At 42.5% G+C, this 23703-nt stretch overlaps 1 protein-coding gene across 1 annotated transcript in view; it reads right to left on the reverse strand.

The window, feature by feature from the left end:
- Window positions 1-20966, reverse strand: part of DPYSL3 (dihydropyrimidinase like 3) — a 71111-nt gene extending 50145 nt beyond the window's left edge. Inside the window, exon 1 of the mRNA XM_015821054.2 lies at window positions 20712-20966. Coding sequence (XP_015676540.1) covers window positions 20712-20951 — 240 coding nt within the window. The 5' untranslated portion in view covers window positions 20952-20966. The remainder of the gene's footprint in view (window positions 1-20711) is intronic.
- Between the last annotated feature and the right edge of the window lie 2737 nt (window positions 20967-23703).

The raw sequence follows: 23703 nt of genomic DNA on the forward strand, positions 1-23703 counted from the left end.
GAGAAAGGTTGTAAGTGATGCTTAGAGCACCAGAGGCAAAAATTCTTCCATGTCGCATCGTAAATCCTATTTGTAGAGGGATGTCTGAAGGCCTGAATCATAGAGATCACCCTCGATGAATAGGATTTCCTGGTCAGGTTCCACCGCTCAAGTGCCAGGCGGTCAACTGGAGCCACTGGGGATCCGAGTGTTGAAGGGCCCCCTGGCTGAAGGAAATGCGATCTGGAGGAATCCTCCATGCCGGGGAAATGGAAAGGTCCACGAGGTCGACAAACCACGGATGTCTCAGCCAGTGTGGAACAATTAATATGATCTCTGCCTGTTCCTGCAGCATCTTGCGGATGGTTGCTGGAATCAGGGGGAGGGGAGAAAAGGCGTACAACAACTCCCTGGGCCACCTGCTGCGGAGGGCATCCGTTCCCTCTGCTCCTGGGAAGGGAATCTGGAGAAGAACCTCGGAAGCTGGGAGTTGGTTGGAGAGGCAAACAGGTCTAATTGTGGCTGACCGAATCTGTCCAAGATCTCCCTGAACAGAGCTGGGTCCAGGCGCCACTCGGAGTGGTCCACCGTCGACCTGCTCTCAGAGAATCTGCCTGTTGGTTTGCCTCCCCCGAGATGTGCTCTGCCCTGAGAGAGCAAAGGTTGACTTCTGCCCAAGAGCTCAAACGGTGGGCCTCGTTCCTGAGGGACTTGGAGCGGGTGCCTGTCTGTTTACGTGGGCCTTCGCTGCCACTTTGTTGATGAGCACCAGAACGTGTTGTCACACCACCCTGTTGGTGAAGTGGCGTAAGGCCAGATGTATAGCCCTGAGCTCCAGCCAGTTTATGCTGTGTCTTAAATCCAAGCAGGACCACTGACCCTAATTGTGATTGGAGGTGAGCCCCCGAGCCGAACAAGCTGGCGTCTGGGGTCAAGGTGAGCCTGACTGGCTCCTTGAATAGGGATCCCTTGGCCATCGCCGGGGAGGTCCACCACTGGAGGGAATGTAATGTCTGGCGTGGAACTCTTACCCTCCTGTCGGAAGAGCTGGTGCCCAACCTCTGAAAGGGAAGTAGGAACCATTGAAGCTCTCTGGAGTGTAACCTGGCCCATGGAACGATTCCCACACAGGAGACTATTTTCCCCAGCAACTGTGACAGCACGATCAGAGGAACCATCTTTTCCCTTCAGACCTGATGTTGAGGGCCCAAATGCTGTCCCAACATTCCTGAGATAGAAAAACCTTGCAGAGTTGCGAGTCTATGACCGCACCCAGGTGAAGGAGACGGGTTGAAGGGACAGTGTGACTCTTTTGGAAGTTCACAGAGAATCCGTGAGCTTGAAGTGTCCTGATGGTGAGGGCCAGGTCCGAGTGGGCCAACAGGAAGGAGCGGGACTGAATCAGGATGTCGTCCAGCTAACATTGCACGCATACTGGAACCATTCGTAGGTGGGCCGCTAGTACCGCCAAGATCTTTGTGAACACTCGTGGGGCCGAAGAAAGGCCAAACGGAAGTGCCATGTACTGAAAATGCCGGTGGTCGTAGCAAAATCTGAGGAATTTGCAATGTTCGGGAAGGATTGGAACATGCAAATAAGCCTCCGTTAAGTCTATGGATGACAGGAAATCCTACCTCCTGATACTGGCCAGGATAGATTTGAGAGTCTGCATTTTGAACCGCTTGTTAGCCAGGTGATAATTTAGTCCCTTTAGGTCCAAAATCGCTCTCTAACCCCCCGAGGCTTTTGGGACCACGAACAGAGTGGAGTAAAACCCTCTTCCCCTCTGTTCCATGGGTACTGGTTCTATGGCCGCTATCTGTAGTAGATGAGCAATGGCCATGGACATGAGCCTTTTCTTGGTGGAGTTCCTCGGGTTGGAGCAAGCGAGGAATCGTTCCCGAGAGTTGGTTACGAATTCCAAGGTAAGGCCGTGACGGATGGTGTCTAACACCCAAGAGTCTGTGGTGGTAGTTTCCCATGCGCTGGCAAAAAGAGAAAGCCGACCATCTATGGGAGAGGCCTCCCTGGAGTCACTTGGTTTGTCTAAATGGACGGCTCCGGAACCCCGAAAGGGCCACTTTGACTGGAACTGGGGCCTGGCCCTGGGCGGTCCTGATGACAATCCTGTCTGGGGGGAAAGGATCGAGGGTTTCGGGACCAATCCCAGGTTGGTCCGGAGTGAAAGGACTACCTCCTGGAATCCTGTTGGGATCTCCTATCTGCTCTCCTAGGAATGTGCGCCAGCACTTTGCGCTTGTCCTTACCCTCGACTAGATAAGGATTGAGGACTGTGCCTAAAAGATGATTACCGCTGTAAGGAGCGGTTGCCAACCGCCACTTAGACTTCAGGTCAGTCCGCCACTGTTTGAGCCAGAGAAGTCTTTGGGCCGACAGGCTTGCGGCTATGGCTCAGGTGGAGTACCTAGCGGAATGAAGCGAAGCGTCCGCTACGTATTCAGATTAGCGACCAGTTTGCCCAGGGTTTGATGTGCTCGTACCTGGTCTGGGTGAATCAAAGCCTGGAGTTCGCGAAGCCAGATGATGGAAGATCTGGCAAAGAAGGACGATGAAGTCGCTGCCTTCATTGACCACGCCGAGGCTTGATGAGACCTACGAAGGGAAAATTCAAACCTCCTGTCCTCTGCTCTTAGAGCCTCGGCCATGTCCCCTGGAACAGTGGGGGAAGAAAATAGAGAGGTTAAAGGTGTGTCCACGAGTGGCACTTCCAGAAGCGAAGAGAAGGAGGGTGCGACGTTGAAGAGTTTTTTCTCTGTCCCACTAGGAGTGGGAAGAGTGCCTAGGGATGTCCATTGCTTCTGGACAGTGGTGCGGAAAAAGGGCGGACAGGGAATGTGCCTCTCCGCAACCACTGGCTCCGAAAATAGTGGGTTCGAGTTCTGGGTGGTGGGAGATGTGGGCTGTGGCTCCTGGTCTGGGGCGATGTTGGCCGAAGTACATACTTTCTGGAGCAATGACCTGAACAGAGATGGATCAAAGAGGCCGGTAAAAGGAGAAGGATCTGGAGAGGCTTCCTCATCGTCTGACATCAGCATGCCAGACGTCTCGTAATCCTCTGATTCCGATCCTCCGCCTTGAGAAGATCTGTCCGAGAAGGCTGAGCCAGGGAACAGGGATGTTTCTGTCTGGGGATAAGTTGTCAATGGAGGCACAGGCTCCTGAGTGGGCCGCTGACCCATGGAAGAGGCCATATATTGAGCGAAGGCTTGCACCATCAGAGCCTGAAACTGGTCAGGCCACACTCCCTGCTGTTCCACTGGGTGAAGGCCTGCTGCCGTAGGCTAAAGGTAGCCTCTGGTCCCGGTTGAGTTCTAGGGGATGGGGAAACCCCGAGGACCTGTTGCCTGATTAGAGGGATGTCCACCTGTCCAGTTTCCCCGAGGAGACCAAACCTGCGGGGCTGCGTTAAGTGGCGCGCGTTGAGGCTTGAAAAGTGATGTCTCTAATGGAATGGGGGAAACCAATTCTGTTCCACTCGAAGTGAGCCTCTGAGCTCTGGAGAACTCCCTTTCCAGCACCTGATGTCTCCTCGTGGCCTCTCTCTTAGCTTATTTGGAGGGCTTCTTGGTAGATAAAGCCTTGGCTTTAGCTTTAATTTTCCCCACCACCTCCAATTTGGAGGACCTATGTTTCTTCTTGACAGGGGGGATTCAGAATCGCCCTGAGGAGGCTGAGTCAAATTGTCTGCCATTGTAGTCAAAATATTCTGAGTAGGAGATATCTGCCACAGGAGCGGAACAATTTTTTTTTAATCCTATCAGAGTTGGATAAACTGGACTCTGACAGCTTGAATCAATGGCTGACTGTAAAAGATAGCTATCTAACGGCTATCTGCGAGGCCACCTGGCGGCACGTTGCCTGCACTCTTTTCAGTGGACAGGTAGAAAACAAAGATCCTTGGTGGCAAGGGTCTGCGAAGATCTGGGGAAATGGCGGTGGTGCCCTAAGGTGTGCCTGCCTCCTAACTCTAAGATGGAATGATGGGAATCAGAGGTGGTCTGTAGAAATCCTCTGATGGCCCCTCTCTTCCTGTCCTCAGCAACACTCCTGCGGCCAAGTCCTGTGACGGATGGCCAAGGAATCAAGTGGTGTCCGGACCAGAGATGGGTGAAGGGCTCTGATGCCACTTCAAAGAGGCAATGAACAAAATGGCGGCCGCCCGAAAAATACCACTCCCTGGACACCCAAACTGAGTGGGGTAATAAAAGAGGCCCCTGTGGGACCTTTAATTGCAATGCCTCCAAGATAGTCTCATGCAATGAACTCTGTGCCTCTCCGAGATTAAAGCTGAGGCTTTAACTTGGTAATGAGTCTGTCGCGCGGCGCTCAAAATGGCGGCTGCGCCAAAATTAACGGTCGGGTAGAGGCTGACAGGACCTTGCAGACCCTGAAGAGAATCAGTGCGGCCTGGGTCGCCTGCCTTGGGTCTGAAGAAAACTTTGTTATGCCTGACCGTTACAATGAACTCTGATCATCCGGAAGCCAAATCGCGAGAATTGGGTTACTGAGCTCTGCACCGTCTCCCGATCACCGGTAAGCCTCAGAGAGCTGTCAGGGGACTCGCGAGCCAATTTCCGTCTGAAAAGGTCCGACAGGGCTCCGGCGAAGCTCCCCGGTGTTGGAATCAGCTGGGGGTCGCTCAGATGTAGCGAACGCCCCGCGCCGCGAGAGCCCTCCCAAATGATCTGAAGGCTCTGATCAGCCGGAGAAGCATGAGCAATCCGAATGAGCCCTGCCTGTCTCAAGTGAGTCAATTTGAAGAACAGGGGTCCAACTCACAGCAATAAAGTGGAGATTCCACGAGGGTCTTCAACCTAACTGCTAAGCCTAGAAGGAGCCTAAAATAAAGCGTCCTGCTGAGTGAAGACTAAGTCAAAAACTGGGTCAGTCTAACCCAGCAGGAGGCGTGGCAACTTTCTAGACTTAGTCCCATCTGAGCAGAAAGGTTAAGACAACCCACTCGTGGATTCTCCAGTCATCATGCTGGAGAATGAGTTAAGCAGCTCTGTTTTTTCCCTATTAGTTGTTACGTCCTTGCCAACTTCTCTCTTTAGTGGACCTATAGTTTCCTTGACTTTTTTCTTGTTAATAATATGTTGAAAGAAACTTTATTATCCTTGATTTCTGTTGCAAGTCTTTGTTCATTCTAAGCCTTTGCTTTCTTGACTTCGTCTTTGCATGTTCTGGCTGTCTGCTGATAATCAGCCTTAATTACCCTCTTTCCATTTTTTGTATTTATCCTTTTTGTCTTTCAGTTTGTCTGGTTTCTTCTTGACTTTCTTGTTTTTCTTTTTCAGTGGTATTGTGCTGGTCTGGGCTTTTATGATAGTATTTTTCAAAGTTTCCCACGCTTCTTGAGTTGTTTTCCCCTTTAGGATTTTCATCCATGGAATCTTTCCTAGGTTCTCTCTGAGTTTGTTAAAATCAGCTCTTTTGAAGTTTAAGATACTGGTTGAATTATTTTCTATTGCTTGTGTTTGCATTATATTGAATTCCAATATGAGGTGGTCACTTTCCCCCAAGGTTCTGGAACTTCAACTCCCTCTATTACTTCTTCTCTATTAGTAAGAATTAGGTCCAGGATAGCTTTATTACTAGTTCCCTCCTCTACCTTTTGAATGACAAAGTTGTCGACTAGGTTGGTTAGGAATCTGTTTGATCTCCCGCTTGCTGCAGAGTTTGTCTCCCAGCTGATATCTGGATAGTTGAAGTCTCCCATTACTACTGTGGTATGCTTCCTACATACATTTGTTAACTGGTTGGCAAAGAGTTCATCTATTTCTTCTGATTGGTTGGGTGGCCTATGGTATACTCCTAGGGCAATGTCACTTTTTCTCCCTTTTATATTGACCCATATAGATTCTGGAGGGCTTTTATCTTTGATCAGGTGCATTTCTGTAGATATGTAGTATTCTTTTACATATAGTGCATTGTACAAATTCAAATAATTTAAAATCATAATGTGTAAGCATATTAGTATGGACTTTAACTCAGCAAAAAAGTAGTATCAGGTAAAATCACAGGTTATTTTCTAAACTGAAGATGCGAACTGGCATCATACTATGTGAAATTCTCAAAGATTATTTAAAAAGAAAATAATAATAAAGTACAATTATGAGTAGCAAGACTTTATAATGAAAAGTGATATTTTTTTGAAGAGCATTAAATTTTCTCTATTAATTCATCACTTACAAAAGATCTGGGCTACTTCTTCAAATCAATTCACACTCTCTTGTTAGCATTCAGAGTCTGTCAAGTGTATGTAAGAGAATAGTGTATCTATAAAGCAAGGATGTCTCCTTAGAACTCTAGTTCTACAAGTGTTCAACTGTTCATTCACCCTTAACGGGTTTGGTGCAAAGACTCACTGTACACTGAAGAGCTTTGGGTGGGAATCCTATTTTCTATTTTCAATGTGTATGCACATGGGCATGATTCCTGTTTTTTTCTGCTCAGTTTTTGCTACCAGTTTGTAACCAGTGGGACCACAAACAAAAAAGGGTGGAAATTAGTACATGTGAGTTCTCATGTCCCTTTCCTTCATATGCTCCAATGCAGGGGTCTTCAAACTTGGCCCTTTTATGACTTGTGGACTTCAACTCCCAGAATTCCTCAGCCAGCGTGCCTGGCCGACAAATTCTGTGAGTTGAAGTCCACAAGTCATAAAAGGGCCATGCTTGAAGACCCGTGCTCCAATGCAAGATATATGAGTGAGTTAAATTAGAGGAAGGGCAAATATCTCATGGCAACAGCATAGAATATATAGATAGTCCTTGGGTTACCATGACAATTGGGACTAGAATTTCTGTGCTAAGTGAGGTAAAGTGCAAGATCACATTACCACATTGCTTACTCATGGCAATCCTAACAGTGTCTGCTGCTACTGTTAAGTGAGGATTGTGTGGTTTGTTAAGCAAGGCTTCCATCAATTGCAACATGAGAAGAGGTGGAAATCAGTAAGTACTTGCTTATATGTCACAGAAACTGCATCCCAGGCAAGCAGGCAGGCACTATGGAGTAGGGGTGGGTGGGTGCATGCTACAGAGTATGAGGTCTCCATGCCATCTAGGGGCTCTTTGGGAGAAAAGCAGGATGGAAGTGACTTGCAACCTCCTGCACTGACTTTGTCTGTGAGAAGTTTGCAGATGATATACCTGCAAATGGCAATAAAATAACCATGGGATCCTAAAACCATTGTAATTCTTAGCTGGCTGTCAAGCACCCAAATCATGATCACATGTCCGCAGGGACACTATGACAACTGCAACTTTGAGGATGGTTTTAAGTCTCCCTCATGCAGTGTTGTCATAACTTTGAACAATCACTGAACAAGTCATCACTGAGGATTACAACCTGATAAAATAGTGCAGTGATGGTGAACCTTTTAGAGACTGAGTGCCCAGTCTCCCCCTGCCCCGGCTCTGCCTCCCGTCCTGCCTGCTCCGCCCCTGCCCTGCCCACCCACAGGACCATGCACCGCCTCCATGGCCTGCCGCAGATCGCCCAGGCAGCCCTGCAGCGCCATGGCAGCCACGCCCTCCGTCCACACCCCGCAGCATCATCTGCACAAGGGCAGAGTCTTGTCCCTGCTGTCTATGTCCTTGGCTGCGCGCAGGCCGTGCCCGGGGGCAACTCTCCTGCTGGGGAGGGGGCCGCGGGGGAGGCGGGGCTGGGGCGACGGCACGCGTGCCCACAGAGAGGGCTCTGAGTGCCGCCTGTGACACGCATGCCATAGGTTCGCCACCACTGAAATAGTGTGTATCTGTAATCATGTGAAGTTATTTGATAAATATCCAGGAAGGGAATGCTCTATATAAAAGTTGTGATGAGATTATATATTATCATTGGAATTAAAAGTTTATTAATTCTGCAGCTTGGCTGAGTCTATGAGATCACTAGGATAGATGGCTTGGACAAACTAGTGTCAGTATGGAGCAAGAATAGATTTAACTTTTTCAGCTGCCAATATTTTGCTGCAGTGCTTACTGAGTGAGCAAACATGAGTTTAGAAGGGAAAGTCAAGTAGAAGTGTGGTTTGCTTATTCATCAGAGGAACAAGAAGATGCAAGGAATTACTCTCACAATATGCAGGGATATTTTTCTTTCTGAAGACAACAAGAACTGCATGTGCTGCAAAGATAGATTGATTCCCCTCCTGGAAAAGAATGAGAAGAGGAGTGAGCAAAAACTGTGCAAATCCTCACAGAAGATAAGGAATTCCTGAACTAGATACAGGGAATGCTGTCCAGAAGACAGTAAAAAGACCAGCAAAAGGAACTAGCAGACAATTTAACTCAAAAATCCTAATCTGTCAAGAAGAGCTCATTCTCTAAGAGTTTAAAAGATGCCAGGGACTCTGGATTCCTGAATGAAAAGCAACTGCTGCAAAATCAGGGAGACTCTATGGCTCTGCAAAGAGGATTGTTGATTTTGCAATCAGCAAAGGAAGGAACTGAATCAAAACTGGGCATTTTATTGCCTCTAAGCCACACCCTTCCCTTTGGCTGTCCCTGTCCAGCCCACGTGAGGTCAATCAAATATAAATAAGAGTGTGCTGTGAGACCAAGCTGAAGCTGCCATGCCTAAAGATGAAGCAGGCATTTAAGCTGGTGGACAAAAGCCAGGAAAAGGTCCTTAGGGAAATAGTTAAGAAGGAACAAAGTTGTTAAGGAAACAAAGGGGAAAATGTCACCTGAACCAGACAAAAAAATTGGCCCTGAGCAATGGAAAACCCCTTCCCAAATCCCACCAACAGCTACCAATTTTGAGAATCAACAAAGACTTTGGGAATAAAAGGATCCTGAAGTCCACCCACTCTGTCTTTGGATCCAGACTTGATGGTTTCTCTCCATCTAGCTAGTGTCTGCCAGCCTAGTTGAAAAGGACATGGGTAAACGTGGATGAGCTTGTGTGTGTGCCTGTGAGAAAAAACAAATATATATGTTGTAACTAGTTTTGCTGTTATTTTTAATTCACTGGGTCTCTGTTAATTTAATCTCTCTAGAATGCAGAGAACCAATTGTGCTTCAGTGTCTGGTTGAATGTGATTTCAGTATGCCTATTTTCCAGGACTGGTGTGTGTATAAGTGACCATAAATCAAACTTGAGCATGTGTGTAATAATGCCATTCACGCAACATAATTGCATTGCTTTTATTTTGAAGGCAACTATTTTTTTTCCAATTTATGTATCTGTGTGCATGCATGCCTACACAACTTCACAGCCCTATTGGTTCGGCTATCCACAGCAGTCCCAGTTTCTCATGTGGCACTGTGGGAAAATGAATTGCCCACTTCTGTCCTAGACCAAAGCATTCCCCCCTCTAATGTATCAACATGATAGTTTGTCAAGATATGAGAGCCACTTTTTAGGAGAACAGAAGGCAGAAAACTGATAGTGATCAATTGGCCAAGAAAATTAAACAACAGTTTGGACTCTGATAAAAAAGGATGCTTCTGACAATGCATTTAGAAGATGTCTTACAAACCTGGAGACCTCTGGGTGAAGAAAAAGACAACCCAGACAATAGATCAACACCAAGAAAGTAGGAATAGGTCAGGAAGTTATGTTTACATGACGGGGAAGGGGGAGAGGTCCTGCTTTACTTTGGCATTCTCTCTAAAAGAGAACTGTGTTAAAATAGGTTTTAAGCAAAACAATTGAGAAAAGAAGGAGAGGTATCCCAAGGCATGCAAAGAGTTTGTTAGAGAGCATCTGGGTACTACGTTCAAGATGAGGGACTGTCTACTCCCTATTGTTCCTACCTTTCCAATATGGTCTGGCAAACTGGGCATGCCATTAGTCCTGTCAGCCAAGGAATATCAGCTGGTAGGGATTAGGAGATGTATCTCCTCTGCCATAGCTCTAGCCCTCTGGAACAACCCCCCTCCAGTGATCAGGATGGCTCTCCCCCTCTTGGCCTGTCATATGGTCTTGAAGATCTGATTAGGTGCCTAGGCTTGGGTCCCCAAGTATGTTAAGCGTCCTGTTTCTTGGTTATATTGATATCTGTGGTTCTAATTTTTCTTGGCTTATATATTTCTCAGGCTTGGTTTTAATTGATTTTATGTTTGTTTACCATCCGGAATCGTTTGTCGGAGATGGGCAGCTATAGAAATTGACTGACTGATTGATTGATTGAATGAATGGATGACAGATCTTTTTATAAAGTAAACTTTCTTTAAAAACAAAACAAAAGCAACCCTCACTTCCCTCTCATTGCCTTACAAACTGGCAATGCAAACAAGAGCCATTTTTATAGCTCAAGGCTGTCTTTTCATTCCAACTTTCTGATTGTTGTTATTGTATTAAATACACAAAATAATAACTATTCTCCCAGACAGTGGGAAAGTGGCTGGAATCAAGCAACTTGAGTGGCTAAGTGATGAGAAACAAGATCCAATATTTTCCTTTTTTTCTCAATTCATGTCCAGAAAAACAGACTAGATATTTTGGGAGTTTTATTAGGTCACCTTCTCTCCACCTATCTATAGAAATTATACTGTCTTCTCCATCCATATGTACAGATTTTTGAAATGTATTTAACAATTTAATGTATTTAACCATTTAAACCATTGGCAGTAAATCTCACTGAATTTGAAACTACTGTAGACAACTTCAATTAGCAACACGTACCCTCACTTAGATGTTATATCATGTGCACAGACTGAATCTCATTAAAATTTGATTAAAAATTTAAAAAACTACAGAATCATCACATTTGAAGAGCAACTTCATACAAGGCACCTACCCAAGTCACTACTTGTAAATGAGTAGTTTTTGATAGCCTACATAACATAAAGCTTTTCTATGGAAATGGTTAGGTAGCAAAAATATGACCATTTACTATTAGAGAAACTCTCACCAGAGAACGAATTCAAGCAGTATATGAGATGTGAATCTTAAAGTAGATTTTATTAGCAACCTCATCCTTCATCCCATAATTATGATAACCATACATTTCAGTATACTCCCATACAAATTCTTGCTAACTCAAACCTCAAAGTATCTGAGCACTATTAGAAGGTGTGATGATAGCTACAGTCAGGAAGGAAGGACCAATTAAACTGATTTATTGCTGAACAGCCTATGCACAGGAATCTTCTCAACTAATGGTTAGCATCTGTTTGGAGGTTAGATAAGGGTCCATGGAATTAAAGGAAAGTTGGACTTAGTCGGCTTGTGGCTTTTAAACTCCGCACCTCCCCCCCCCCCAGGTTCTGTCACTCCATCTCCTACATCTACTAACATAAAAAAAATAAAGAAAAGCATTCAAAACATTTGTAGTGGAGAGATCAAAGACTATTAGCAATGAGAGTTTCAAATAGATAGACCAGGGGTGTCAAACTGCCGGCCCACAGGCCGGATGCGTCATACCAAAACCATGCCCACCCCATTGCCAGCAATGGGAAAAAAGTCACGATACATCACGTGACGTTGAGAGTTTGACACCCCTGAAATAGACACTTGAGGAGCTGACTAGTGAGTAACAGAAAGCAAACACTGGACTCTCCAACAATGTAGAAAACTTGTTTAAATTCTTCCCAGTCTCGTAAGTTTTCAGAGAACTACACCAATTTCACCAATCCAAATCAAGATCTCAAAAATATTGTTCAATAAAACATCTTTCTGAAGAGGCAACCTCCGATTTGGCAGCAGCAGCAGCAGCTTGAGTTTTATTTTCCTGCTCATGTACCAACAGTCTCAATAAGTCTTCCAGTCTCAGATGTGGCCATATATTCAATCTTTACTTGTATAGTCTCTGGCCCCTTCCTCCTCTCCAAAGAGGGTTTTCAGTGTGAGAAACCAACTCTGTTTTCTGCCTAGGTAATGAACTGAGTAGCATACAAGGGTGGAGGATTTTGTTTATTCAGAGTTGATAAGGGTAATGCAGTAGGTGATTTTTCTGAAGGCTTCTCTTTTGTGACACTCTGGCATCCACACTCTGAAAAAGTCTGAACAAGCCCTGATGAAACAACATAGCAGGATTAAGGGGGAATATGAAATTTAGTTAGTCCTAAAACTGAAATGGATGGGGAAGGTTATCTATGTATGAGTATACAGGTCCCGAAGTGTTTCTATCCACTTACTGTAACAAATTTAATAAAAACAAGTAGATTTGTAGAAAAGTCAGCCATCCAATGTTTATTAGTAGTAAAGATTGAAAAACCCACTCTTGATGGAATTCTAGAACTATTCATAACGAAAAGCAAAATCTTAGTCTAATTGTAAGTACCTTAACAATGTATTTATTAAAATATCTACATTCAAACATTCCCTTCCTTTCTGGTTGGAGTGATCAATATAGCTACAATTTCAGAATCCTTCTACAGGTATAAAGTGCCTTATTACTAATCACAATAGGCAGAAGGTAAACAGTCTTCCTATAAATGTTTAATTCCTAGTATTAATCCCATTGCTTTTCCTCTCAATGTCTGTTATGAGTAGCAGCTTCAATCTGGTAAACATAAACTATTGGGCCAAGGGCGCAAGGAATAATCGAGCTGATAAAGAAAAGGAACACATCTGAAAGTCTAGGCTTAAGAAAATCCACTTGTACAGCAAAATGAGATTACGTTGCACGTCTTCACATAAACCTGCTGGTATGCACAGAATGACCTTGCTTTCAGTGAATGTTTGCTTCATTGCCTCTGGGTACATGCAGCAAAAACAGAAAATGTCAGAGAATCGTAAGTTATCTATAAAGTTCCTTAAAATATAAGCAAGCTAAAATTTTGAATTGTGATCACGTAGCCTTAGAGAAAATCTTCCTAATAAGATCTTTTGGGCCTTTTGGTCATAAATAAAATTGATTTTGTCAGAAAATATAGGTTTCTTTCTTCATATTGTGACCTTTGGAATTATATTTTTTATAATTATAACATCACAATTTATCTAGGTGCACAGAAATAGCGTATGCTTTTAAAACTCCAGAACTATCTTAAGGGAATCTGGAAGCTGAATCATGGCAACTGGACTAAAATGTTTTGTTCTTATCCAAATAAGGATAGGGAAGTGTTTAAATATTGTTTTAAAATTCTTTGTCTAATAACTTTGATAGGAACATTCTAGTATTGATTGCCAAATTATTAGATTTGGCTCAGCAAATCATAATCAGCAAAGGTCTCTTCTGAATCCATCAGTTTTTCCAACAAGCATCTCATAAGTAGTGAGCACTCAACCTCTATAGGTAATGCCTAGATGTCTAGATTCACCATTATTATTAAACCATTATAAAACAAATAGTTAATCCAAGAATGAAAATTAGTATCCCCATCTTGTTTCGGTCAAAGACAAATAAATGCAGCATCTATTTCTAAAACAGTGAAATTGTTCTAATGCTTAGAATTATACAGAAGATTTAGTAGTCCTACAAAAATTTCTATCCCTCCAGTTCAAATCAACATATTTCCAAGAAATGTAATCCAGAGAATATACTTAACTTTCTCTATTTCATACATGGTGATCTTATTTCCCAAAAGACCATCTTGAGAGTATATCAATGTCCTGAAAATTAACATAAGATTTTCTCCCATAATGGCTTCTCAGTTATCTATTTTCTCTTTGCTAGTAAACAAAATAAAGAGCACTTTCATAAATGAGCAATTCTGAATTCATTTTATCTGTTTAATATAAGCCATTTTATGATTACATTTACCTAGACTGATGCTATCTTAAAAGGTTTTTTTTTCCCTTTGGAAGCTGCTTTCTATTAATCTTCCTAAATCGTATTTACTACCATTACATTAAGCAGAAAAATATCCTGAAGGTTTCTCTTTTACAAAGAAGTGTGCCCACAGTACAAGGTAGGTTCATTTGTCCATGTGCAAAATCTCTTAGTATCTATGAAATGTTCAATTAGATAGTTGTTCCCCTTCCCCAGGGGGTTAGGAAAGATTGGAGAATGTAAGGAAATCTGGGTTGTGCGTGAGGGGGGATGATATGTATATATATATATGTGTGTGTCTCTCTCTTGTGTGTGTGTGATCTTGATTAAGACAGAAAATTATGGCTTTATCCCCTTTTGTCCACACCTCAGAATCCTAGGAGTTACTGCTTTTTTCAATCTCGTCAATTTTTCTGTAAGATCTAGTTGCAGCAATCATACAGTATTAGCTATTTCATCATACTGTTTTCAATACCTTAAAATTCCTAGAAATAAAAAAGTTGGGCATATATATTTATTATTGATAAAATATCCTAAAATGAACCCTATAAACCCAGTTTATAAATGTTAAATACAATTTTACGAACAGTTTTGAGCCTTCAATTTAATCTCGTTCAGTATAATCAGATTAATTCCTTCCTCACTAAGTGAGTTCTTCCTCACTTCATGGGCACTCTTGATATAAGGAATTACATATATTATTCTTCCCATAAATTAAGAACTCTAGATTTTAGACAGATGTTTTGATTTCTTGATAAATCACTCGTCATAATGGTAACACTGAATATGCTAACTCTAAAATCCATGTATGTCTTTTAGATTTCTTGCTTCTGAAAGATAGCCAGAAATTGCTTCATACTGGTGTTTGTGCAAATCAATCATCTCTATTCAAACATTAAAGCAGCCACATCCTTTGCAAGGATTGCTCAGGCTGTCCTAACTAACTGTACATTTATGCACGGATCTTGTTTAATCTTAAAAAAGGATGAGGCTGCTTCACAGTCCAAAAAGAAATCTTACAATGCACTAACACACTTTGGAGAACATCTCTTTCAAACACTTTGTACAGCCCTACTGTAAATTATTCAAGCCTCTGAAAATAAGATTATTTCTTGTAGTTTTATTTTAGTTTGTATTATCAGTTTATAGACATGTGAAATTCAAACATAAAGAAAAATTACAAAATCACATATTTGGATGATTAATGAACAATTAAAATGTGGCAAATTGCAACAAATGCTGGCAAAATAATGGATTTATTAAGTAACTCTCATTTTAATGAAAGCTATACTTAGCAACCATTGTGCTTTGCTGACAAAGATAATTTCTCTACAAATTGGATCATTCCTATGTTTAATACTACAAAAAGTAATTTGCAACTGCAATAAACCCATTTTGTAACCTAAAAACAGCTGTCACGGGGGAAAAACATTGTGCAGAAGAATTACACAAAGTTAGAAAATGCCAAAAACAGATGTGGAAAAATAAATATTTCTCTGATTCGGTTTCCAAATAACTAGAGAGGCAACACTCAATGTAATAATGCCAATATTGTCTTATGTTTTCCAATATTTACTAACATTCTAATTATTATTCCCATTTCTAACAGAGTTACTCATTTAGATTAATAAACCAGAATTATAGCTTAATATGAAAAAAATTAAATATCGTTTGCATAATGCCCAATTCACTACTATTGACTGTGGGAATATTTAAATAAACTAGAGAACATATATCTGTGATATATTTTGTCTGAACTATGATTTCTAGATTTTGATACTAGTACAACTGAATATGAAACAGGATAAAATTAAGAGAGCTCAGCTTATAGTACAATCCAGTATCAACTCAAATATAACATCATTTCCATAAAACTATCAGGAAAGTATATTTAGAACTTCAACTTTAAATATTATATTTATTTTGACATTAAATCAATTAAGCCATGAATTACTGATAATTCCAAATATTTATTGGATTTAGACCACCTCGTCTTGATAGAATCATTGTTATGCACTAATTAAAACATACAAAGGTATTACATAAACATCTATAATACAATTTAAAAGTTTATATAAAAGTTAAAATAAAAACAATTAGTCTCCTGTTAGACCTAAATTTTGCTTCTGAGTCCAGCTCTTTTATGAAACAAATCCTCCTCACTGTGAAATATATTAACATAACAAATGTTTGTTAAATTTTTGTGTGCAAAAAAGCTAATTATCTATATTCTGGTATCATTATTGGTGTTGATTAGTTATTTTATCACTTCTGATTCCTTGTTATATGATGGAACATTTAACAAGGACTGTAAGTTTGTGCTTACAAGAATTGCCTCATCAGTGATGGTATCTAGCCTTGTATCCTCCTGGCCTCTTTATTGATTCCCTTTGACTTTTATGGATCAGTGTGTTCCCCAAGACTCTTGCCTTCATATTATGTATCCAAACTAGTTAAGGTTTAGCTTATTATTGCTTTCAATAAATGAATCATCTTGAATTATTTAGCGTTTGATTTTATCCCAAAGATGCTTCTTCGTGAGGCAACTGGACTTTCTTGTGTTTTTTTTATGACGTTTTGCTTCTCATCCAAGAAGCTTCTTCAGCTCTGACTGGATGGTGGGAGAATGGAAGGATTTATATTCCTTACAGACTGCTGGTCATTCACATTCTTTTAGAGTTGTTGATGCCACCTGAAGGGTTTATCCTTGTCGTCAGGGTCACCTGAGTAGTGCAAATAGGTATGGAGCCTTAAAGGATTGTGTTGTAGACTGAAGATAGATGATGTCATATCCCTTCCCCTCTACTGAGAGAGGGCCGTTCAATTTTGACATAGATGGCCTCTTTCGACATCATCTATCTATAACCAAGACTACTGGTGTTTCTTCCCACGATTTCTGATTTCAATTTCTATTTCTTGTAGTTTTATCATTTCTCATCATATATTCTCCATGTAACATTATAAAGAGGGTGACTGTGTACAACTGTGTTCTCCTGATTTTGTACCCCTGAATAGCTCCATATTTTGTTTTAATTGTTGCTTCTAGTCATGAAATAGATTCGTTGGGTAGACAAGGCAATTCAAAACATGTTAAAAGGGCTATCCACAATATCTCTTGATTTACAAAGGCAAATGTTTAGCATAATCAATAAAGCACAAATAGATATATTTTTGGAATTCTCATGCCCTTTCCATTACTTATCACTTGGTAGCAATATAAACAGGTGCCTCCCAAGCTTATCCATCTGGCAGTTTTCAACCTATGTAGTAATGAAGTCTAGACTGCAAAATCTTGCTTTGGTAAGGGTTGATCTTTTCCAGTCCCTTAATCACTGCTGCTTACAAATCACATATATCACTTTAAATGCATAATCTGGTAAAAAAATTAAATAATTCATCAACTCTTTCAGCTTTGTTAGCAGTGTTTTTATAATGCCATATTATATCACATATCTAACTCTGGTTCAGTGACCAAACTTGACGCAATTTGTTTCCTCTTTCTGCTTTTTTTCAGTTATTTTCAATGTTATTATCAGATAGCCACTACATTTTTTTTAATATTTCAGGATATATTTTTAATCATGACACAAATTGCAGTCCAGAGTTCTTCAGGTACCCATTTATTCATTCAATATATTAATTTTCCCATGTAATCACATAGAGTAATACTGAGGTTACAACTAGCTTGTATGATAAGTTTTAATTTTACAGGAAGTTTACAATTTGAACCACAATCAATAACAGATCTTTGGCTTTGTTGAATGAACTGAGAGCTTCTCCATCTTTATAAGAGTATATCAGAATACATATGTTACATACTGTATCACTGTAGCATACTATATTCACGATTACCTTTGAAAAGTATTCAGAAAGTTCAACTGATTTACCGTGTTTTTCCCGAAAGTAAGGCCTACCCCGAAAATAAGGCCTAGCATGATTTTAGGGGTGGGTCTCATATAAGCCCTACCCCAAAAATAAGCCCTAGTTTGAGGTGAGGCACACACTTAAAAATCAAGCTAGGGCGGGGGTAGGGGTGTAGATCTGCCCCATGCGCCTGATACCCATTTACCTTGTAGCCAGGCCTTTCCTCACAGGCCCAGCTCTTCTTCTGCGGCGTCTTCTGCAGCCAGGTCTGCATTCTCAGTCACAGGCCTTTCCAGAAGGCCTGTACAGCCAAGAACTGAGCCATGGATTCAATCCATAGCTCTGTTCTGCAAGAGCTCTGCTGCAGAGGACCGAGCTATGGATTGAATCCATAGCTCAGTACTCGGCTGCATAGGCCTTCCGGAAAGACCTGACTGCAAAATGCAGGCCGGAATGCAGCTGCAGAATGAAGCTGCTCCTTCAGCTCCAGAAGAAGTAGGACAGCTGGGTGGGGCTGTCGGTGCCGGAGGTAAGACATCCCCTGAAAATAAGACCTGGTGCCTCTTTTAGACCTGGTCTTATTTTCAGGGAAACATGCTAGCAGAGTAACAATTAAAAGGCCAAACACAGTAGTATCTTTTCATTTATTAAAGAACTATAGTGGCTGGCAGTTTGTTTTCAAGCACAATTCAAAATGCTAGTGTTATCAAGAATTAAATAAAAAAGAGATAGTCTGGTTTACACCAAATAGTTGTAAGTAAGAATGGCATGTAGTAAAAAAAGGTGCTGAAACAAGAACAGATGCAGACTCAAGTCCTACCTCCACTAAAGAAACTCTCTTGGTGACTTCTGACAAGTCATTTTCTTCCCAATCCAATCTACCTCATGATATTTATTCTTTTTTCATCCTGGCACAATAATCTTGTAACTCTGGTTAGTTCTGAACATGTCTCCTTGAGCTTCTTATAAAAAAGTTATGATTTTCAAATCAAATACTTTTCCCATAACAATGCTACAATTACAATTTACTCTGTGATGAAATGATGTAATACCTGCATTCTATTTAAACAAATTATAGGTTAATTGAATATTTCTATGCTGGGAAAGCAGATAGAAAGATAAGAATCTGGAGCTGAGGTTAAGAGAGGCAGTTGACAAAATAAGAAAAAGAAAAGCAGATAATCTGTAAACACACACACACACACACACAAATAAAACAGACAAACCCATTGCTAGCCTTTATGTTAATTGTTCTGCTCTGAAGCATTCAGGGTTTTCCCATGACTCACCTCTAAACAGAACCAACTTATATATTTCATACCTTTTATTGCTAAAGTATTAATTGTTCATAATCAACTGGTTCTCCAAGTAAATAAAAAATAGAATCTAATAGTCTACCTCCATGTAAAGTATAGTAACACCGATAGAAGGATCAGCAAAAAGAGATAACTTCAATATAAGAACTTTATAATGTGGGGATGGTGACTGTTTTAAGTTTTAAAAAGGCACATTCATCTCCAAATTAAAAACTGTGCCATTTCTGACTAAATAGATCTAATTTCACTGTAGTGTCCCTCGGCAATTTCATCCAATATCTTTCTCTTCCAGCTGGATGGTTTTTACTCCTCTGTTGCAGTGATTTGAGCTCTTATTTCCTGTTTTTTAAACCCACAATCCAGAAACTATAGGATGCTTTTGATTTTCCACTCCAAGGTCTGAGAGAAAGTTCCAGACTTAGATGAGAACATTCTCTTTTTCTAGTCTTCCTGCTTTTTCCCCCTTTGATGTCAAAAAGGTGAGAAGGAGGGCCTGAGCAAAGGTCATTCAGGGAGACCATAGAGCCTGTTTCTAAGGCCACTGGCCTCTCTACAGTTCACCTGACTAGTATGGCTGTGCATAGTTTGCAACGATTCATTATTTGTAATAGTCTTAAGAATATTTTTCACTGTTTTCTGATAGCCAAAGCTAAAATAGCTATTTTTTTAAGGCAAAAATATGTGAACTGCAAATATTCCCAGCAATACATTTGAGCCGCAATCAAAACCTGAAAAAGGCACCTGAGTACTAAGTCTGATCTTATGTTACAATATTGAAATCAAATTTATTTTAATTATATCAGCCTAAGGTCAAGAGTTCAAATTTGAAACTCAGGCCTGTGATTATACAAAGTCCATTTTCATTACAAAAAAAAAATAAAAGACTGACTGATTTTAAAGCAACCAAGCCTGGCCAAGTTTATACTACTGCCTTCTGGCAGTTAAGTTATTTGACCATTCTTGGAAACAGGGCCTACAGCTTTTTCAGTTAATAACTTGAAAAATGCTGACAGTTTGTTACAGGCTGACAGCCAAGGGAAGAGCCTTCTTCTCTTGAAAAGCAGCAGAAGAAAGTTACAGAGCCTCTCTTCAGTTAAGTCCTTCTCTCGGTTAACCACAACCCTAGTAGCGAGAAAGGGGGACACAACCCGGCTAGTATGAGTAACGGATTTTATCCACAAGCCGATGGTGAGTAATTAGACTACGGTCACGTGACCCGTACAATTAAAGCCTGGGCCGCACAAAACTAATTGAAGGCGGCGCTCCTTCCCAGAGGTCTCCGTTGCTGTTACTCGAATGATTTGCAACACGCCAAGGGCGAATCGGGAAACTGCCAGGAAACTCAATACTGTGCCTGCAAGATTGCTCGAAACGCTAACTTTATAAAAGATGCCCCACGCATAATTAAGTTACTAGGTTTATGCGTCAAGAGGAAAGAATTAAACCTTGGAACGCCCTACCTTTGCTTATAACCGCCACTTAACAACAGCCCCCTTCGCCACCGCCACAACTTTGGGGGGCAGGCCGGATCAAAGTGCGAGGCCACATTTGACCCGGGCTTCTTCTCCCCTCGATCCCCAAGGCTTTGCAACTCTTTAGGAAGGCGCGTCGTCGTCGTCGTAAAGATGCTTTTTGGGGCGGAGCGCGCCAGTGTCTCCGCACTCCCGTCTAGTCCACATCCCCGGGGAGGGCGGGCTTGACTCCCCGGCAAACGGCCCGAGCATCCCCCGTGCATCCGGAGTAGGGCGGCGTCTCTGCCCCCGCCGGGTCCCCCCGCCTTCAGCCACGCTTCCAAGGCCACCCACCCTCCTCCTCCATCCCTCGCCGAGACCTCCAGGGGAGCTCCCCTCTTCCGCCCCTCTGACCTTGTAATCCTCGGGGCTCAGGTTTTGCAGCCGCTGTTTGCCTGAGGGGGGGTGGATTTCAACGCCGCCGGCCGGGGGCTCCTTCGGGGTTTCTTCCGCCTCCGCCGGAGGTTGCTGCTGCTGCTGCTTCTGGGGCTCCTGCTCCCGAGATGGGGTGCGGCGGGCCCCGCGCTGCCCCACGTTGAGAGCGCCGAAGTCCAGCGTCTTGCTCTCGAAGGCGCCCTCCACGTTGCAGAACATCCCGCCATACTTCTGGCGGGGCACTTGGTCGGTGGTGCCCGGGCGCGCCAGGTAGACTGGCAGCTCTTCCTCCCCCGCCGCCGCCGCCGCCGCGGGATCCGGCCGCTCCCGGCCTCTCCGCCCGCTGTGGGAAGCCATGGCCGAGGCCGGCAACCGCGGAAGTCACTGGGGTAAGTCAAGCCGGCGAGTCCGTCTGCGAGGAGGAGAAAGAAGGGCGGGCGGGAAGGAGGGAAGGAGGCTTCCCGAGCGCCCCTGCCTCGTCTCAGGCGCGGAGTGACTGATGAGAGAGAGAGAGAGAGAAAAGGAGCGCCTGCTGGGGGAGAGAGGGAGGGAGGGAGAGAGGGAGGCAGCGGCGGCCACGAGGACTTTTCACACTCGCGCCGGCGCTCGCCGCACATTTGGCTGGGGGAAAAGCTGGGCTCACGCACGCGCTGCGCTGGGCGAGCGTCGGGTCTCTCCCTTCGAAATCCCGGGCGGGATAGGCTTGCCACTTTCGTTTTCCGCCCCTAGCGGATTCCTGACGCCGTCAGATAGGCCGACTCTCTATCCCATCGTCCCCGGGCCTCCTTGGCAACCGTTCGCAGTCCCACACCTTAGGAGGGTGCCTGCTTGGGCGGGGGAGCAGCTTTTGGGGACTCGGTGGGGGACAACTGCACGTCAGGAAAGCATTGTCTTTTGCTGCATTTTTACTTAGTTGGAGAGGGGTGTGAAATGAGAACTAAAATTGCCATTAAAAAAAACAAACCCAAACACCTTTGCCTGTATGCTTGAATATTTAACAGGAGCTGCATTCCTAGAAGGAACATGCTTTCCCCGTCTTAATTGTGTGGTTGGGTCTTTGGTTCATTGACAAAATCTACATGAAAAGAATAATCAGGTAAAAAGGTAAAGCAGCAAAGTTCATACCTAAAATTAAAGTTTTCATCAAGTTGAATTTCATTCCTAATGACTATGTGAGGAGATTCCGATTTTTCCTTGGCAACTCTATGGAAATAATTTGCCATTGTCTTTATGATTTTTATTTTAACTTTCCAGTCTTCAGTAATCATCTTCTGAACATGGGACCACAAGGAAGGCCTTAGATCAGTAGTTCCCAACCTTTTCTATACCCCGCACCCCTAGAACGCTTCTGATATATTCTTGCACCCCTTACAAAAGTTCAAAATAATGGCCACGAATTATACACTATAATTTTGAAAACCCAAGTTTTTGTACCCCCTGGAATATTGTCTTGCACCTCTGGGGGTGCAAACACCCCTGGTTGGGAACCCCTGCCTTAGGTCAATACTCATTTTTTTTTACTAACAAAAAGGAATGAGTGAATCAAACCTGTCACTGACATCAGCAAACTTCATGCACAACGAAACTTTTTGGGTTATTATTCGTGTGAGGTTCACATTGTGCTGGTTTGGAGTCTAAAATGTAAATCATGATAATAGTTATGTGGTTCATAATAAAGTATGCGATTATGTGGTTCAAATAAAAAAGTGTATTTATTTATTTGCAAAATGTATATAGTTGCCAAGCTCACCTAGCTGTGCGATGGCACACAGTTAAAAAAGAATTGCTACAAATATAAACTATAACAAGCATTGCAAACATTAAAAGCATTAAAACCACAAAATGTAACTTGTGGATGAATGCAATCAGTTTCTTTAATAATATTACTAACTTAACAGATTCCATATTCACTTTACTATGGTAGATCCCCAGGCCAGATGGTGCAGCCATATTAACAGCAGTTCAAATGAAATCTCTCCAAGTACAGCCCAGATCAATGTGTGTTATGTATGCAAGCAACTAAATTTCATTTTTAATGTGACGTTGTGCCCACAGGAAAAAAAATGACAATAGAGATTATCATTCCTAGCTGAAAAATGTTAATATTAACACTAATTGTATGTTAGTAGATTCACATTCAAATTAGTATAACCCAAAAAATGTAGGGTTCTTCTAGAGCAGGGGTAGGCAACCTCGGCTCTTTTATGACTCATGGACTTCAACTCCCAGAATTCCTGAGCCAGAATCGCTGGCTCAGGAATTCTGGGAGTTGAAGTCCATGAGTCATAAAAGAGCCGAGGTTGCCTACCCCTGTTCTAGAGCATGCACGTCAAACTGCCAGCCTGCGAGTCGGATGCGTCACACCGAAACCGTGCCTGCCCCATTGCCGGCAATGGGGAAAAGTCCCGATACATCGCGCGACATGTGACGTCGCGAGTTTGACATGCCTGTTCTAGAGCAGGGGTTCCCAACTCTTCAGCTCATCAACACCTTCATAACGTTTCTGATTGTTCATTGACCCCTCCATACATTTATTATATGATATAATTTAATAAATACTGCTTTAAATAATAGCATTAAAAATCATCATAATATTAGCAACCACAATGGTAGTCCCACCAGTTCTTGTGGATTGTTATTGACTATTTTGGGAAAGCTTGTTCTAAAGCCCAGCAGCAGTTCACGTTCAATTCTAAAAAGATGATTTGGAGTGCGCAGAAAGGTAATTGTAGCACAGGTTTACCATTGTTTAAAGCCATTGTATTTTTCCAATGATTGTGCAGTTACTACATGATCTCAGAAAACTATGTGGCTGCTTTAAAGAGTGGCATACTGATGCTGCATTCAAACTCTCACATACTGCAAAGAATCTTTAGGGCATCAAATCCTTAGCATAGCAGAGCCCTGTTCTATAGAGTAAGTAACTTTCTATAATTTAAAAGCCACTAGTTGGTGGATTCCCATGAAACAT

The sequence above is a fragment of the Protobothrops mucrosquamatus genome, unplaced genomic scaffold, assembly GCF_001527695.2.
Source record: "Protobothrops mucrosquamatus isolate PMUCROS unplaced genomic scaffold, P.Mucros_1.0 scaffold_159, whole genome shotgun sequence".
Lineage (NCBI taxonomy): Eukaryota > Metazoa > Chordata > Lepidosauria > Squamata > Viperidae > Protobothrops > Protobothrops mucrosquamatus.